General features: G+C 33.2%; 1 protein-coding gene across 1 annotated transcript; it reads left to right on the top strand.

Annotated features, from left to right (window-relative positions):
• Window positions 1–545: 545 nt before the first annotated feature.
• On the top strand, window positions 546–14,164 carry LOC111704263 (carboxy-terminal kinesin 2). The gene is made up of 16 exons (XM_023476464.1): window positions 546–1,260; window positions 1,535–1,613; window positions 1,683–1,750; window positions 2,219–2,351; window positions 3,342–3,462; window positions 4,188–4,243; window positions 5,291–5,398; window positions 6,958–7,053; window positions 7,633–7,720; window positions 8,422–8,505; window positions 8,953–9,075; window positions 10,648–10,772; window positions 11,351–11,435; window positions 11,710–11,805; window positions 12,960–13,096; window positions 13,960–14,164. Exons 1-16 carry the CDS (start codon window positions 1,119–1,121, stop codon window positions 14,015–14,017), a joined length of 1,599 nt encoding a protein of 532 aa, XP_023332232.1. The 5' UTR covers window positions 546–1,118; the 3' UTR covers window positions 14,018–14,164.
• Window positions 14,165–14,717: the final 553 nt, after the last annotated feature.

Genomic DNA, 14,717 nt, shown 5'->3' with positions numbered 1-14,717 from the left:
TTTAACGTTCTATAGACTTAATAACAGGGTTGAAACTAATGTTGTACATAACCCTTTAACATTGTAATTTGAAACTATAACGTTAAAACATATTTCAGAAATGTTTAATGATATCTTTGGAGAAGTGCTCTGGAACGATCTAATTGTGGATAAACCCCCAGATCCAGGGGAAATACAGGCAACAAAAAAAGGTAATTTTATAATGAAATGTCGTCTTCTAAGGATAGTTAATTTTTTTCTCAAATGTCGTATTTTACTATTTTTGGGAACATGTAAGAAATATATAAATTTTTCAAAAGCGCTTTATTTATGAAATTATTGGAAAGTCTATGTAGAAATATATTATAAACATGGTGTCCCAAACAAAAATTTAGAGTAGGGGTATTGGGTACTGCAGAGGCAACAATTTTTATTAAATGTTCACAATCATGGTAACATTAGAAATCTTGATATTTCAGTTAAAGTCTATAACAACCAAGCTAATTTACGCTTGAATCACTTCTAAAAGAGGGAAATGCTGATTAGTTCTGGCATCTAAACATAAGTTCTTTCCTCTTCTTTCTGACATAGACAAAGTATTTCTATCATTTTTCCGACCAACTGCGAGTGAATCCGTGTCAACTATGGCGGAGAAATCCGGTGCTGGGACCTCCTTGATGGTTCTACAGCCTAGCAGGCTGGTCACACCAGGCGCACTCACCTAAGAGACCTCGGCCTAAATCAATTGAACTTGAAACTGGCGTAGCAGACAAGAAACAGAAGATGGGACCTCCAGAACCTAAGATGGGACTGTCCAATCTGACAAGGGCAAAGAGCATGTCTACCATGAGCCTTGCAGACAAATCGACAACTAGAGGAGGTCGTCTTAACACAACAACTACTACTACGCGCCTTGCGTTAAACCGTTCTACAGTCTCAAGTGTGCGCCCAGGAATCGACCGGCGCACAACTACAGCTAGCGCACTGAACTCGAGAACTGACAAAGAGAACAGATTGAACCGTGAAAAGAGCTCTGTGGGCCCTGGGTTCACCAGGGAGAAGAGCCCAGTCTCCAGGGGCGGGGTGCATCTAGGGGTGGGAAGTGCCCCGCCTGGGATCTCAAGGGAAGGTTGGAGGATATGGAGTCCAAGTTCAGCGAGACTTTGGCTTGTGTTTCCAACCTCGAGAATGAGAAGAGGAACCTCAAGACCGATAACGAGGTCAAAAAGGAGGTGGTCACACAAACACACAAGGAGGTCATTGACCTCAGACAGCAACTAGGTAACCCAGCTTTTAATTTTCTCTTCTCATATGTTAAATGCAAATAAATTATGCAATGTATGTATGCCTGGATTGAATTTCATATTTTCTGTGTCCTCACTGATTCTGCGTTCTTGTAAGTGCTTCTCTGGCATACGCGCAATGTTCATTTTAACCTTTGCAATTTTGAAAATGCTACCAGCTAGTATATGGGGTCGGGAAACGCATGAAGTTCCGTTTTTCTGGTTAAAAATATTTGTACAAACTCTATAATTCATGTTAAACTAAAATTTAGAAAACGCCCAGGCCGAAGTGGATTCTTTTAAGAAAAAACTAAGTAACCTTGAGGATGAGCATTCTACTGAAGTTAATAGGTATGCGTATGAATATATAAAATAATTAACGAGCATATTCCTTTTAATTCTAAAAAATATCGTTTTCAGGCTACGACGACAGTTGGAAAATGAGGAATTTGCTAAATCAAGCCTGGAGAGGAGATTAAAATCTTTAGGTAGTTTTTTATTATAACTCATAAAAATTATATTTATTATTTTAATGCGGTAAAAGAGTAAAACGAAAAACTAAATGCAAAACCATGTGAAGATAAAGATCGGGCTGAAAAATTTGGGAATGTATTAAAACTCTGATCCAAGTGATCCATGTAAAATATGATTTGTTCAACGCTCTTACTTTTTATTTATTTGATAGAAAATAGTGAAGAATATTTGTCATCTTCTATCCTGAAACCTACTTTTTATTTTTAGGGTTTGTTTAACTTGAATTCGATTATATGGGAGGGAAGGGGGTTTGATAAAAGTATTTAAATTTGCTGGTGTATTTGAAAATATGTATAGGAGGGGAATACTGAAATAACAGAATTTTAGAAGGCATTGATCTCGATATCCATATTACAAAAGTCACTAAAGTCACTAAATGGCATTTTAAAACCTCTAAATGGTGAAAATTTTCTTTAATTAAGAGGATGAGCTGTCTAGTAAGCAGACTGAAGTTTCTGGATTAAAGAATTCTGTGGCTGAACTCAGCAGCAGTAGAGCAGGACTAGAGGCAAACTATCAGAATACAACTGCACAATTGGAAACTGCTAAAACAAGGTAAATTAACCATTTTTTGATCGACCATTTTTAGAATATAATTAACGGAACACTTTAATGTTTCATCCTCTGTTCAAGCTTTATTTCTTAACTTTTTTACTAAAAATTTATATGTTCTTGAAATTAAGGTGAAAATAATGGAGCCAAGATGTCGAATTTTTTATTTAAAAAATTTGGAGAAAAGTCATCAAATACTTCGTTAAATGATAGTGAAATGTTTAGAATTAACAATTTTCAAAGACATTCACGCACCTCTTACACTTTGCCAAATTTGGACACTAAAAGAAAGTATAGGGGAAAAAAGAAACCAAAAACTAACTGGATTAATGCCATCACTAACCAATACTCCAATACTCTGATTATCTTCAAAGTAGTCGTATATATCAATACAATGAAGACTACTTGCGATTAAAAATTTTCATTTCTAACTAGCTTTCAAATAGAATGGATACACTTAAACATGGTAACAAAGAGAAGCTTCTCTTTACTTGTAAACCTAATCAGTGCTTAGGATCCGGATCCGAATCCGTTGGATCCACAAGATTTTGGCTTCCTGGATCCGGATTCAAGGGGTAAAATATCAACCAAAAACTACAAAAAAAAACCTTTTTACTCCTGAACCCCAAATCTGAACTTTTGAAAAAACGAGAGATTATAAAAATTTCCTCATTTCTGAANCCACAAAAAAAACCTTTTTACTCCTGAACCCCAAATCTGAACTTTTGAAAAAAAGAGAGATTATAAAAATTTCCTCATTTCTGAATGGTTCAATAAGTTTAAGGATAAAAATAAGAGAAAAAAATAAAACAAAAAATTTAAATTATTTTTGTTAAAAAAATTCAGTAAATCTTAAAGAAATGACCTGGATCCGGTTCCGGATCCGCATCAAATTTGAATGGATCCAAAGCACTGCCTAAAATTTAAAAAATCTTGTTAAAATCAAAACTTTATAAAAAAGTTCATTGTATTGATATAAACGCTGACCACTAGGATAACTGAGCTGGAAGAGAAGACTGCGTCCCAGTCCGCGGAGATGGAGAAGATAAAGGAGAAACTAAATTGGGAGGAAACTGAGAGAAGGAAACTCCATAATCTAGTCCAAGAACTCAAGGTAATTAGAGATCAGAACTTTTAAATATGGTTTATCTTGAACGCTTAATCTCGATATTCGATGTGGGCACTTTTAAATTTAATAATCAATGCTTGATCCCTCAATTAAAGTAATTATTTTCCTTTAAAAAATCATTCCCCCCCACCCCTCGTTTAGAAAATCATTTTTCCAAAAGTTACATATAGTTGCGCGAGCGCAAACTTTTTAGGGTTTTTTCGCTGAATTTGGGAAATAGATGATTTTAATGATTTTTGGCTAAATAGTATCAAAAAGAATAAAAACTTGACTAAAATATACATCCCTGTTTCCAACACCAAGAGACAAAAATCATTTATCTAGAACAGGGTTGACCTGGACCAAATCCAAAATCCAAACATCCTAGAGACATTTGATCTGATTTGGTGATGATCGGTTAAAATTAAGCCTCTGACAGCAAAAAGTTTTCAGTTTTTTTTACCCTTAAGTATTTGATTAGTATCATTAGTATTATTATTAAGTATTTTCAGTATTATTAGTATTTAAGTTTTCTAGTATAATTACTTTTAATATTAGTATTATTAGTATTATTAGTGTTTTTAGCAATTAGCATTATTAGTATTATTAGTATTTACAGGGTGGCCAAAATGTACGGATTGTACGGATTTTTTATTTTGTAACCCTAAAATTGTACGGATTGTACGAGTTTTTTTTCAAAATGNGTAATATCACAATCATTATTATCTCAGGGAAATATTCGTGTGTTCTGTCGAGTGAGGCCTCTGCTCGGAGATGAAATTCAGAAGTAAGAATGGTTTATCTTATTTTTATTACAGTGCTTAGGATCCATTTAATTTTGATGCGGATCCGGATCCAGGTCATTTCTTTAAGATTTACTGATTTTTTTTACCAAAAATAATTTTCAAATTTTTGTTTAATTTTTTTCGCATATTTTTAACCAAAACTTTATGAACCATGAACTTTTTAAAATCTCTCTTTTTTCAAAAGTTCAGATTTTGGTTTTAGGAGTACAAAGGTTTTTTTTGCAGTTTTTGGTTGATATTTTACCCCTTGGATCCGGATCCGTGGATCCGCATATTTTTGTGGATCCGGATCCAGAAAGCCAAATCTTGCGGATCCAACCGATCCGGATCCTAAGCACTAATTTAATAAATAGATTTTTATTTTGTGTATACTTCCTGTATACATCCTGAAGAAACAGCGCATCAAGCAAAATGTTTTGTCGCTTCGAGTTCGGGGATTGGAAGTTTATGTGTAGCTTTATTTGATCTTTATTAATTTAATGGATGCAACTAATCTCACAGTAGGACGGTTTTAAAAACTGACTTACCTCTAATTATGTAAAATTAAATTAAGATTTCATGGAACATGACTTATGATAGAGAGAAAACTAATTTAGAGAATTCAAAGAAAATTTTGATGTTATAGAACGTGGAATTTGGCGATTTGGTTGGGTTATATGTATTCGATTCGTGATTTTGTAAGTTTACTTCAGACAGAAATATTTACAAAAATCGAAATGAAAATACAGTGAAACCCTTAGTTGGGCTCTCCATGATGTTTTTTATTCAGTTCCTTGTTTCATCCTTATCCTCATTGCTTTATTAGTTTTCAATTAACATGTGAATCCTAGTAGTATGGTTTGTATAGAGCTTTGTTTTACTTTTTATTCTTTATTAAATCTAATTGATTTTCAAGGTTTTAGGATTGCCTGTGATTTTGATGATCACTGTCAATGTCTCTGTATCTGTCTCTGTCATTATTGTTTTTGTTGTCATTGTCATTGTCATTGTCATTGTCATTGTCATTGTCATCATTATTATTATTATAGGTATGGTAGTATTCAGCACCTAGTTATCAGTAATGATTGTTCGCTGGAGTTAGTAAAGAATACTGGAGAGAAGGATGATATTGCCGGGGGTCTTCATAAAAATATGAAGTAAGTTTATTTTTAACTTGCTTGCAAACTCAGCTTTGTTTGCAAATACTTTTTTGCTTTAATAGTCCACCCAATCAATTAAGAACTTTTAAACCAAGCTCAGGAAAATCTTATGGTTCTACGAAGTTTAAAATATGAGGCAAATCGGTCGAAGGATTCATTCACGAGTTATGATCGGACATCCAAACAGACAAAAAAAAGATTACTACTGAATATATCTATTATTATATAGATAATTCATTTGAAAATTCTGAATAATAATTTCACGATCGTAAAGTTAAAGTGGATTTTCTGTTGTAAATGTTTTCTTTAAATGGTTTTAACCAGTGCTGAGGATCCATTTAATTTTGATGTGGATCCGGATCCTGGATCCGCACTGGAAAAAAAGGATTTGGATTCAGGTTATTTCTTTAATATTTACTGCATTTTTTTACAACACAGAATTTTCAAATTTTTTGTCTTATTTTTTTGCTTATTTTTATGCTAAAACTTAATGGGCCATTCAGAAATCAAGACACTTTTATAATCTCACTCTTTTCAATTGTTCATATTTGGGTTTTGAGCTTAGAACATTTGTTTTTGAAAATTTTTGTTGATATTTTGCCCCTTGGATCCGGATGCGTGGATCCGCACATTTTTGCGGATCCGGATCCAAGAAGCCAAAATCTTGCAGATTCAACGGATCCGGATTTTAACACGATTTTGCCAAGAAAGCAGCAAGTTTACAGCTGCTGGAAACCATTAAAGGAAAGAACTGAAAAGAAGATATACAGTGTACAGTCGTTTCTGAAGTTGCATCCTTTGTTGATAACCCTGTATAAGTCGATAGGGAAATTTATTGAATTGTTTTTTCATTTTTAGAGTTAAACTGCAAATGATGACAATTTTGTTATAAATGGCTCATGATGAAATTTTGCTAAAAAGGGCTCATAACTATAAATATTTTGTAAGATATACCTCATACACCTCATATTTTTTGTTATATATGGCTCATAATGATTAATAATTTCATGATAAATATTTTGTTAGATTTGGCTCACCATGATGAATATTTTGTTTGATATAGCTCATAATGATATATCAGGGGTGTATATAATTCCAATTTTGGTAATGGCAGGTCGGGATTGATTATTTGTCAGTCCAGGAGTAAATTGTTTCATAGAAATCATTTCCTATCATTTTTCTTGGAGGGAAGAATTTGTGATAAATTTTAGCATGTTCCACTTTCTGGAAAAATTATCGATTTTAGATAAAGTTATGTAGTTATGTAGAGGTAAAGAGCTCCAGCTCTTCCCTTCCCTATCCCCTTTCTTTTACTTATTTATCTTCCAGCCTCGATAATCTACCTTTCCCTTCCCTTCGTTCCTCTTCCCTAACTACCCTACCTTCCCCATACATGCTTCTTACCTTCCCTATATCTCTCTTTCCCTGTCGACCTTCCCCTCTCAATCTTCCCCTTTTGTTAAATATGGCTCATAATGATGAATATTTTGTTAGATATGACTCACAATGATGAATATTTTGTTAGATATGACTCACAATGATGAATATTTTGTTAGGTATGATTTTGAGTTTGACCGTGTGTTTGATCAGTCCGCTACTCAGGATTTAGTTTTCCAGGAGATCAGCCAACTTGTACAGTCAGCACTTGACGGGTATATTACAATTCAAATATTCGCAGGGGTGTAAATTATAATAAAATAATTCGTTTATGATTTTATTGGGTTTTTTTTTTTCTTTCGTTTTCTACTAAAATGATAAAAGAAGCAGTGGTTTTGATTTTCTTAAAAAATAATTTCCCCCCTCCCACCCTCCTTCTGCAAAACACTTTTTTTTACCAGAAGTCAGGTTTGTTTGTTTGTTTTATTCGCTGAATTGAGGAAAATCATCTACAAGCATTCCTAAATTATATATCCCTTAAAGAAGTGATTCTTAGATTTATGTCCCAATTGATTGTACTATGTACTTGTATGATTTTACCTATAACGAAATTATGGAGTTATTTTTCTGACATCCTCTAAAAATTAGAAAACTCGAGAAAACAAGTTAAAAAACTGAAAAATTTATCAAAAAAATAAGATTCATATGAAAAAAAAATTCAGCAAACAGCGTTATCAAATAAAATTTTTATTTTATAAAATAATCTGCATTCTCCTATAATACCCTTAGATAGGGTATTTGGAGACAACAATATAAACACATTCTCAAATCAATACATATATTTTTTTGTTAAGTTACAATGTGTGTGTGTTTGCCTACGGACAGACTGGAAGTGGTAAAACCTATACTATGGAGGGAGGAGATGTAGAGGATTTAGAGCAGGTGCAACTCAAACTATTTTTACATGGACTGTAGGTGTAGGTTCAAGAGTGTTGTATTCGATTCACAACAGTACCCTTTAAACTTTTGTCTAATTATGCATGTGATTGTCTTCCTCATTGTTGCTCGAATGGAAACCATTGTTAAGAATTTTTTGTTTCAATGTCGTAGACCCCATAGCCCACACCCGCCCTTTGCAAAGTTATTTACGTTTTAGTCATTCAAACACACTCCGGAAGTCACTTAATAAAGCTTTTTTAACGGTTTTAAGAGAACATTTTTTGCACCGTGAGAAATAAAAACAAAAACAAAAAGAATTGGATTAATTGAATTTTTGCCGAGATCGGATTTTTTTAAAGTTTAAAGTCTGCTTTTCATTGTTAAGTCCAGATTAAAAAAAAAAAATAGGAAAGGAGGCATATATATTTTGAATAAAATCTTAAAATAGTTTTTTTTTGTATTACATTACAATTCCATTGATATCAAAATGTGTACATAATCGATAAACAATAATTTTGTTATTTTGAAAAAGTTGTACCAATGTATGAAGATTTTTTTTCTTTCTAAAGGAACCCCAGTCCCAAGCTTTGAATATAATAGTTGTTTGCAAGAAGTTTATTTATAAATTAGCAAATTCATCCCAATCGTTGTCAAAAAATTGTCTAATTTCTTGTGAAATGACGGGTTATATTTTGTTAATGTAGGCTGGTATGATCCCCAAGACGATCAAACAGATATTCGAGAGTACAGAGAGATTGAAAGAGAAAGGTTGGGAGTATACATTCCAGGTAGATATTTTTTTTTATGTATATATTCCTTTTTTATAAATCAAATCAACCCATTTTCTAACAACGTATGAAACTAATTGGGCCCTTTTCAGTCCTTTGCTACAAATATGATCTTAAACAATGTAAAAAAATTGACCGCAAAGAATACAAATGAGGTTTAGGAGGCTGCATGCAAAATGTCAGCCTCCTATTATTAATTGTTGTAACAACATTTCGAATTGTACCCCCCCAAACCCCTCCCCCCTTTCAGTCAGGGTAAAGAAATTTTAGTAAATTGTGCAAACAATTAATTTTTCCATTAATCTAAATAAACATGGCATGTGTTTAATGCATAGAGGGAACTTCAAACATTAGTTTTGATCAATGTTGAAAAAAGAGAAATTTGAGGAAATTTGTGTTTCAGGGGTAAAAATATCTCTAAGTTAAAACTAACATTTTGTTGTCAAGGCGTCCTTCCTTGAGATCTACAACGAGGAGATCAGGGACCTCCTTGCCACCGAGAAGAACCTCAAGTATGAAATCAAGATGACCGACTCTAAGGGGGCAGATATGTTCGTCACCAACCTCAAGGTCAGTCCTGTTTTTTCAGTAAGATAATCTTATGTTTTTTATTTTATTTTTAAGGATTTGGAACACAATAAAGGGTAAGAAACACCCTTCAGAAATTTGAAGATTTAAAAAATTCAATTTGTAAAAGGAGGTTATGGTCCATTGCATACAGAGGGTTCTTTTATCAATAACCTGCAAAAAAAAAATCTCTTGCCCTCAACTGCATCCTCAAAAATCAAAATCAAATAGATCCTTAGCACTGATTTCTGGAGTAGAGACTTGCTCAGAGATGAAATTAATTCTACACCAAAGAGGAGGTCAACCTGAGTTCAAAATTTAAAAACAATCAAATTCCGGGACTGAGGGAATCCTGAGAAAATCCACATTTTAAGATTTGGAGAGGTTCTGGTTTCAGTCCTGATTTCACAGATACTTGAAAGTTCAATATGATCGCACACGACTATTTTAGGACAAACATAAGGACAACCCTTATTATTTCTGCGCTAAACTAACAAAATTTTAGATATCAAGGAGAAAAGATAATTTTGGAACATATTCTCTGTATTTTATGAAACAAATTAAAATTGTATCTCATTTTTAATGCCGAATTGTTAACGGTGAAATCTCAGAAGTGTGATGGTATATGATGAGACCATAATCTTATGTTTCTCTAGATATTCAGGATGATTTATCCGGCCTAACCTTCCAGAGAATTCCAGAACTTGTTAAAATCTTGATGAGTAGACTTTAGATCCATGGTTTAGGTGATAAATTCTGAGATTTAGATGATTAACATCTAGGTTCCGGCAATACACATTTAGGTTCAGATGATTCACATCTAGGTTCAGATGATACACATCTGGGTTTAGATGATACACTTCTAGGTTCAGATGATAAACGTGTTGGTTCACATGATTGACTCCATGATTCAGGTGATATACTACATCAAGACACCTTCAGAGAACGCCTTATTCATGTAATAAATCTAGGTCCCGAGAGTACTTGACTCTCAGTCTACTTTCAGTCTCACTGACTCTATCTCTAGCCAAAACTCAAGGCTCTATACATGTCCGTTTAAATCAACGATTCATACATTACAAATTTATTAATACAGGTAAATAGAACTGACCGGAATGGCCGGTCAGGGTCAACATGAACATAGATTAAAAAGATTACGAACATAGATAATAAGGATTGTATTGGTCATGGTAGCATATTTCAAGGTATTTGTCATCAAAACCATAGAGTTTATTATCTGAACCATGGTGTATCATTTCAACCATAGAGTTTTCCATTCAATGCAATGTGAAATCACGACTGAAGCCTGAATTTCTCCAAATCTTAAATGTATCATTTACTCTTAGACACAGAGTAAATGACATTCCTTTGTAAATATTTGTAAATATTCCTGTGTAAATATTAAATCGATAAAAAGGGGCGGGATTAAATGAAAATTGTTACATTTTGAACTCAGGTTGACCTCCTCTTTAGCGTGTAATTAATTTCATCTCTGAGCACATCTTCATGTCTTAACATATTAAGCTTCACTGTGTAATTAACTTACAAATTAATTATTAATGTTATCTTGACTAGATAGAGACTGTTACCTCGGAGTCGATGATTTACAATCTGATGAGGAGAGCTAGGAAACAAAGAGCGGTAGCAGAAACACTGTGCAATGAGAGATCATCAAGATCACATTCAATATTTATGCTCAGGATAACTGGAACTAACAGTGTGACTACTGAATCCTGCTGTGGGATCCTAAACCTGGTATATCTAGCAGGATCAGAGAGAATCAAGGAGTCTGGTAGCGAAGGCCAAAGGTTAACAGGAGCGAAGGCAATCAATAAATCACTTTCCAATCTGGGAAATGTTATTATGGCGTTAGCACAGAAGGAACCCCATGTACCGTATAGGAACTCTAAGCTGACCCACCTGCTGCAGAACTGCCTGGATGGGAACAGTAAGACCTTGATGTTTGTTAACTTGAACCCTAAGGAGAACAGCTTTAACGAAACATTTATTGTATCTGACTCGGAAATTTCTGTAAATTATGACCACGTGTGAGTTTTATGCTAAATATATAATAATCTAAGTTATTTCCAGGCATTCTTTTTATGTTACAATCACTTCTTTAATTATGGAGCATGAGCCGAAAAATCGATTTCCCAGATTTTTCAAATTTTGATTTTTTACATATATTCATTTGTTCATATATAACCAAAAAATTCACAAATTTTTGTACATTTTATGTAAGTTATATGTTGCAGCCAAATAACTGTAATTATTACAGGATAACTGGAACTAACAGTGTGACTACTGAATCCTGCTGTGGGACCCTAAACCTGGTAGATCTAGCAGGATCAGAGAGAATCAAGGTATCTATTAAAAATAAATAAAAATACAAAATGCAAAAATATTTATCGTCAACGCTGTTTGAAGCTTTATTTCAATCTTTTTTCATCCAAGTAGACTCTCAGGGTTGCTTTGACTAACACTAGGTATGTTTCAGCAAAATGTTTCCGGTTCCGGTTCTGCTAGATTTTTAAATGTTTTTTGATAAGGGAAATGTGAATGTTATTCAGTGGATAATATGACGAATCGACATTTTCTTTGAATATTTGTTTAGTTCACAACAAACAATTTCTTCAGGAGTCTGGTAGCGAAGGCCAGAGGTTAACAGAAGCGAAGGCAATCAATAAATCACTTTCCAATCTGGGAAATGTTATTATGGCGTTAGCACAGAAGGTGAATCAAACTAAGATAAATAAAATTTTTTAATGTTGATTTTTCCCGATTTTGTGCAGCATGCGCACACAAAATGGGGTTTCTTAGCTAACCCAGAATATATATTTAAAACTCATGTATCGTACTAGAACTACAAGCTAACCCAGAATATATTTTTAAAACTCATGTACCGTACTAGAACTACAAGCTAACCTAGTATACATATTTAAAACTCGTGTACCGTACTAGAACTACAAGCTAACCTAGTATACATATTTAGAACTCATGTATCGTACTAGAACTACAAGCTAACCCAGAATATATTTTTAAAACTCGTGTACCGTACTAGAACTACAAGCTAACCTAGTAAACATATTTAAAACTCGTGTACCGTACTAGAACTGAAAGCTAACCTAGTATACATATTTAGAACTTGTGTACCGTACTAGAACTACAAGCTAACCTAGTATACATATTTAGAACTTGTGTACCGTACTAGAACTACAAGCTAACCTAGTATGCATATTTAGAACTTGTGTACCGTACTAGAAATACAAGCTAACCCAGAATATATATTTAAAACTCGTGTACTGTCCTAGAACTACAAGCTAACCAAGTATACATATTTAGAACTCATGTATCGTACTAGAACTACAACCTAACCTAGTATACATATTTAGAACTCATGTACCGTACTTGAACTACAAGCTAACCTAGTATACATATTTAAAACTCGTGTACCGTACTAGAACTACAAGCTAACCTAGTATACATATTTAGAACTCATGTATCGTACTAGAACTACAAGCTAACCTAGTATACATATTTAGAACTCATGTACCGTACTTGAACTACAAGCTAACCTAGTATACATATTTAAAACTCGTGTACCGTACTAGAACTACAAGCTAACCTAGTCTACATATTTAGAACTTGTGTACCGTACTAGAACTACAAGCTAACCTAGTCTACATATTTAGAATTCGTGTACCGTACTAGAACTGAAAGCTAACCTAGTCTACATATTTAGAACTTGTGTACCGTACTAGAACTACAAGCTAACCTAGTCTACATATTTAGAACTCGTGTACCGTACTAGAACTAAAAGCTAGCCTAGTATACATATTTAGAACTCGTGTACCGTACTTGAACCACAACTAACCTAGTCTATTCAGGAATCCCATGTACCGTATCGAAACTCTAAGCTGACCCACCTGCTGCAGAACTACCTGGGTGGGAACAGTAAAACTTTGATGTTTGTAAACGTGAACCCTAAGGAGGACAACTTCAATGAAACATTGAACTCTTTAAGGTAAAATTTCTAGTTGATTTTTTTCTTTTTTTTGGGGGGGGGGATCTACCAAAAATCATTTAAAAAGAAGGACCCCCTATAACAGTGGGATATTTTAAGGGGTCATAAGGGGGGGGGGTGACTGGTTTTTGTCACAATACTCATCTTAAAAAGCATTTGTCTTGTGTTAATGATGAGAATGGTCAAAATAAATTTATTCTTTACAACCATTGTATTAATTGTAGCTTGATTTGCAATTAATAATTCTTTTACTGTTCATATATTTATCCTTGAATGGATCCTGTAATCCCCGAAATATTGCTTACATTTAAAAGGTCATTGTGTACAATATACATAGGTTATGTATAGGAGACATACAGATTGCATAATAGAACATAATTAATAGCTTTTTACACAAAATTACAACGAACTAAGGATAATCTAGATAGATAAATAGATTCTAATGACCGTCTCAAATTCGTCTATAAAATACACAACATTTCAAAGGGTTTCACGGATACGACCGGTTTTCTGTTGGATTTAACTCAATATTACTAAGACTTTGAACTTTGAAACTTTTCTCATAAAAAAAAATTGCATAGGCGACTGAGCCTTATTTGGCTTTTAAAAGTTTTTTGTTGTAAACTCAATATNGATACTTCTCAGTGCCCCCACCAGGAAGTATTTTTTTTTAGAATTTAGATTGAGGGGTAGGAGTAAAAATAAAAATTTGGACATAATAAGGCACCTTTTTATTCTTTTTGATAATTTTTATCCAAAAATTCCTTATTTTCCTTGCTTAAATTCGTTAAATTCGGTCTCATTTAAATTGAATATAAATATATTTCATACTTATTCTTGTTGACTTATCATTCATTGTTTAGGTTTGCTTCGAAGGTGAACCAGTGTAATATCGGTACTGCGGTCAAGAAAGTGAAGTAAATTGGGTCCCAAGATTCAGATGAAAAGATATCTAAATATATTATTTTAGTGTTATATTATTTTTAATCCGAATCTTTATTCATTGAAACTCTGGTTTAGAGAAATATTTGAAGTAAAGCACAAATAAATCCGAAAATTCTTGTTCAATTTTACAGTCACACTTTTAGTTTGTACAATTTCCTACTTGTGTTCTGTTTTGTACTGAACTGCAATAGTTATGTGTTGACTGTAATTAAAATTTAGTTTAAGCGACTAAATTATATAACGTGACCATTTAGATTTAATTTAAGGTTTTTTGCTCCAACGGATATATATGTAATATAAGTTGTACAAGATTTTATTGTATCGGACTCGGAAATTTCTGTAAATTATGACCAGAGTGTTTTATGCTAAATATATAATGATCTAATAAGTTTAGTTATCTCTCCAATTCTTCCCAGTTACATGAGTTGTGTGATCAAAAAACTCCTTTATTAGTTTGAGGTTCTATGGAGTGTTTAAAATGACCTGGCGCTACCCTCTAAACGTTAGAATAAGTATCATGAAAGTAGTAAAAATAATTTTCTTAAGAAAATATTTAATATTAAAGTAGAGCAGTGTTTTCTTGTACAGGTTTCATCATGGTTCTATTTCAAATCGGGTTTTGCAAAATAAAACTTAATTGCTTTGCAAAAATAGTTTTACGTACATGCTAAAATAT

The sequence above is a fragment of the Eurytemora carolleeae genome, unplaced genomic scaffold (assembly GCF_000591075.1).
Source record: "Eurytemora carolleeae unplaced genomic scaffold, Eaff_2.0 scaffold581, whole genome shotgun sequence".
NCBI lineage: Eukaryota > Metazoa > Arthropoda > Copepoda > Calanoida > Temoridae > Eurytemora > Eurytemora carolleeae.
This window is presented reverse-complemented; position numbering and strand designations above follow the sequence as displayed.